This window comes from Ovis aries, chromosome Y, assembly GCF_016772045.2.
Source record: "Ovis aries strain OAR_USU_Benz2616 breed Rambouillet chromosome Y, ARS-UI_Ramb_v3.0, whole genome shotgun sequence".
Taxonomy (NCBI): domain Eukaryota; kingdom Metazoa; phylum Chordata; class Mammalia; order Artiodactyla; family Bovidae; genus Ovis; species Ovis aries.
Window position 1 is genome coordinate 18,075,018 of NC_082741.1, and position 2,447 is coordinate 18,077,464.

The following is a 2,447-nucleotide window of genomic DNA, read 5'->3' on the forward strand; positions in this document are numbered from 1 at the left end:
TTACGTTGCTAAAACATTCTACAGATTATATGTATAGGAGAGCTTTCGAACTTACAAGTAACATCAAATACCAAAATAGGTTCTTACTTTTCCTTTCTCCACTTCTCTCATTCTCTCTCTCTCACACACACATGCACACATCCTTTTTACATGTTAACACAATTACACGAAAAACAGATCATAGATTTTTAAATAACATCTCAATATGCAGATCAAACAAAACTGTACTTCCTCTATTTAAAGCAAAATCACATAAATTACCCATCGGTTTCCCTATATTTGATATTATTGAATAATGCTATAAGTTGATCTTTTTGTTTTTAATGGGATTTTTAACTTTGACTGAAATACTTGCTTCAGACTTACTGAAGGCAGAATTAACTATTATTTTTCTTTTTTTGACCTCCTCCTTTGAGATTTGGGGGGTGATGATTCAAAATCAGATGTGTTCACAGTAATGGATGCAACTTCCACCAATCCTGGCTGAAGGGGTTCCAGTGATACCTGAATAACAATTTTTGTTTCAGGAGACAATCCTTCTAGCTGCTTAGGCTTCTTAAACATTTGATGACACTGGGTCTTGTGCTCCCTCTCCTCTTTGGAAGTTAAAAACTGTAGCCGACATTTGGAACACTGGTGAAAACTCTTTTCCCTGTGCCCTCGATGATGACGTCTGTATGCTGTTGCAGTTTGAAAAATTTTGAGGCAAAACGGGCAAAGTAATTTCTTAGTGTTACCATGGTATGCTCTGAAATGTGCATCCACATCTGCAAAAAATGATGATCTGTAACTGCAAACCGGGCATACATAGGGCATTTCACCAGGCTTATGATTGTCTTTCATGTGCTCTAAGAGAACCTGATCTGTCTCAAAGGACAACTCACAGATGTGACAGACTGCGGAGGGCTCCTGGGCCGTGTGGACACTTTCAATGTGACACTGCAGCTGGAAAGGAGTAGGAAACTGGCGGAGGCAGTGCTGGCAGGTGGTGTGGGTTTTCCAGCTGTCACCTCTCTGCCACTCAAGTTCCAAATGGTGCTTCATGTGATTCATAAACTTGACATTTTTTAGAACTTTCAAGCAGCTGAGGCATTTAAACGCCGTGTGGGTCTTCGCTTCTGGCTGCCCAACTCCTCTATGCTCGCCATAGTAGAAGTCACGAAGTAACACAATCAGATTTCCTTCTGTGGGATCACCAATTTTGTTTGGACTTGCCAAACTTGGAAAATCAGTTTTTGTCTGTCCACTTTCCCTTAAAGGTCTTACAGGCTTGCAATGAACACTGTCCTTTGGAAAAGGTGTTGGACAAGGTTCTCCATTCTGAACATGGCCTAGTGAGGTATGGACACGGTCTGGTGTGCTTTGCTGAGTGGTCTCTGTATGAAAAAAACCTGACGGGGAAAAAGCTAAAGAATGTTCCCCTACAATGCCATCACTGAGTTTAGGCCTTCTGGGATTTCTGCGATTTGTTTCACAAGGGGAAACTCGCTTTGATACATGAGGACTTTTATTCATATCTCCTGCAGAAACTGCTGTTTCTACTGGATGCTGCAATGACCTTGTGAAGGTAATCAAAGAAGAACATAACTCCTTCGAAAAGCCATCAGGCACTATTTGTGGTGAAAGATTTTTATAATCAGCTTGAGACGGAGGTTCAATAATAATAGGACTACCTGTTGATCTTGAGTCAGAGTCAGACACTGGCAAGACAGTCTTTGCTTCTGATGTAGGAGTCACATGACTAACAGGCTGTAATCTGTGAGCGTTACCTCTCCTGAAGTGACCATACCTTTTTCTCCTTGAATAAGAACCTGGGGTATCTCTGTTCAGTATGTTTGAAACGACTGGTTTTGAAGCTGAGCTCATCCCAACAAAGATCACGTCAGCATCTTCATTTCCATGTTCCACTCCAACCAAGATCACTTCATCATCATCATCATCATCTACTTGTTTGGTCTCTCCCTCCCTTTTCTGTACTTCTGGCTCTTGTTCTTCTTCACGTAACATACGTGGGAGTTCCATATTTTTAATACTTTTTTATTCTTAGAGGGTGCGGCCACAAGTCCCAGTGCTTCCTTTATACAAACTGCCACCTAAGTGTAAACATACTACAGATTAGTTAAGTTCAGAAAAATGGGCTATTTGATTATCTCCAAAACTCTAGAGTACTTATACACACCCTTATCTTACAGACAAAGACACTGAGTGTCAACCAGACTCAATGACAGCTGAAAAAACTACGACTACAAGTCTCCATGGCTCTAGAATCATAGCTTTGTCGCATGTTCACTTTAACCTCTTCTACTTAAAAAAATAAAGAGGAAAAATAAAAAAAAAACCCGCCACACTGATCATTAGGTGAAATCACATGTAAAGGATGAGTATTTTTACAAAAGCATTGTTCTACAGCGTTTCGAAGCATGGACTTTGGAGTCATAGGAGATTAA

At 40.4% G+C, this 2,447-nt stretch overlaps 1 protein-coding gene across 1 annotated transcript; it reads right to left on the reverse strand.

Moving 5' to 3' along the window:
• Positions 1-399: 399 nt before the first annotated feature.
• LOC132659007 (zinc finger protein 280B-like) lies at positions 400-1,992 on the reverse strand (the record flags this gene model as incomplete). The annotated part of the gene is made up of 1 exon (XM_060408517.1): positions 400-1,992. A coding segment is annotated over one exon (1,593 nt), but the record flags the coding sequence as incomplete, so codon positions are not given.
• Positions 1,993-2,447: the final 455 nt, after the last annotated feature.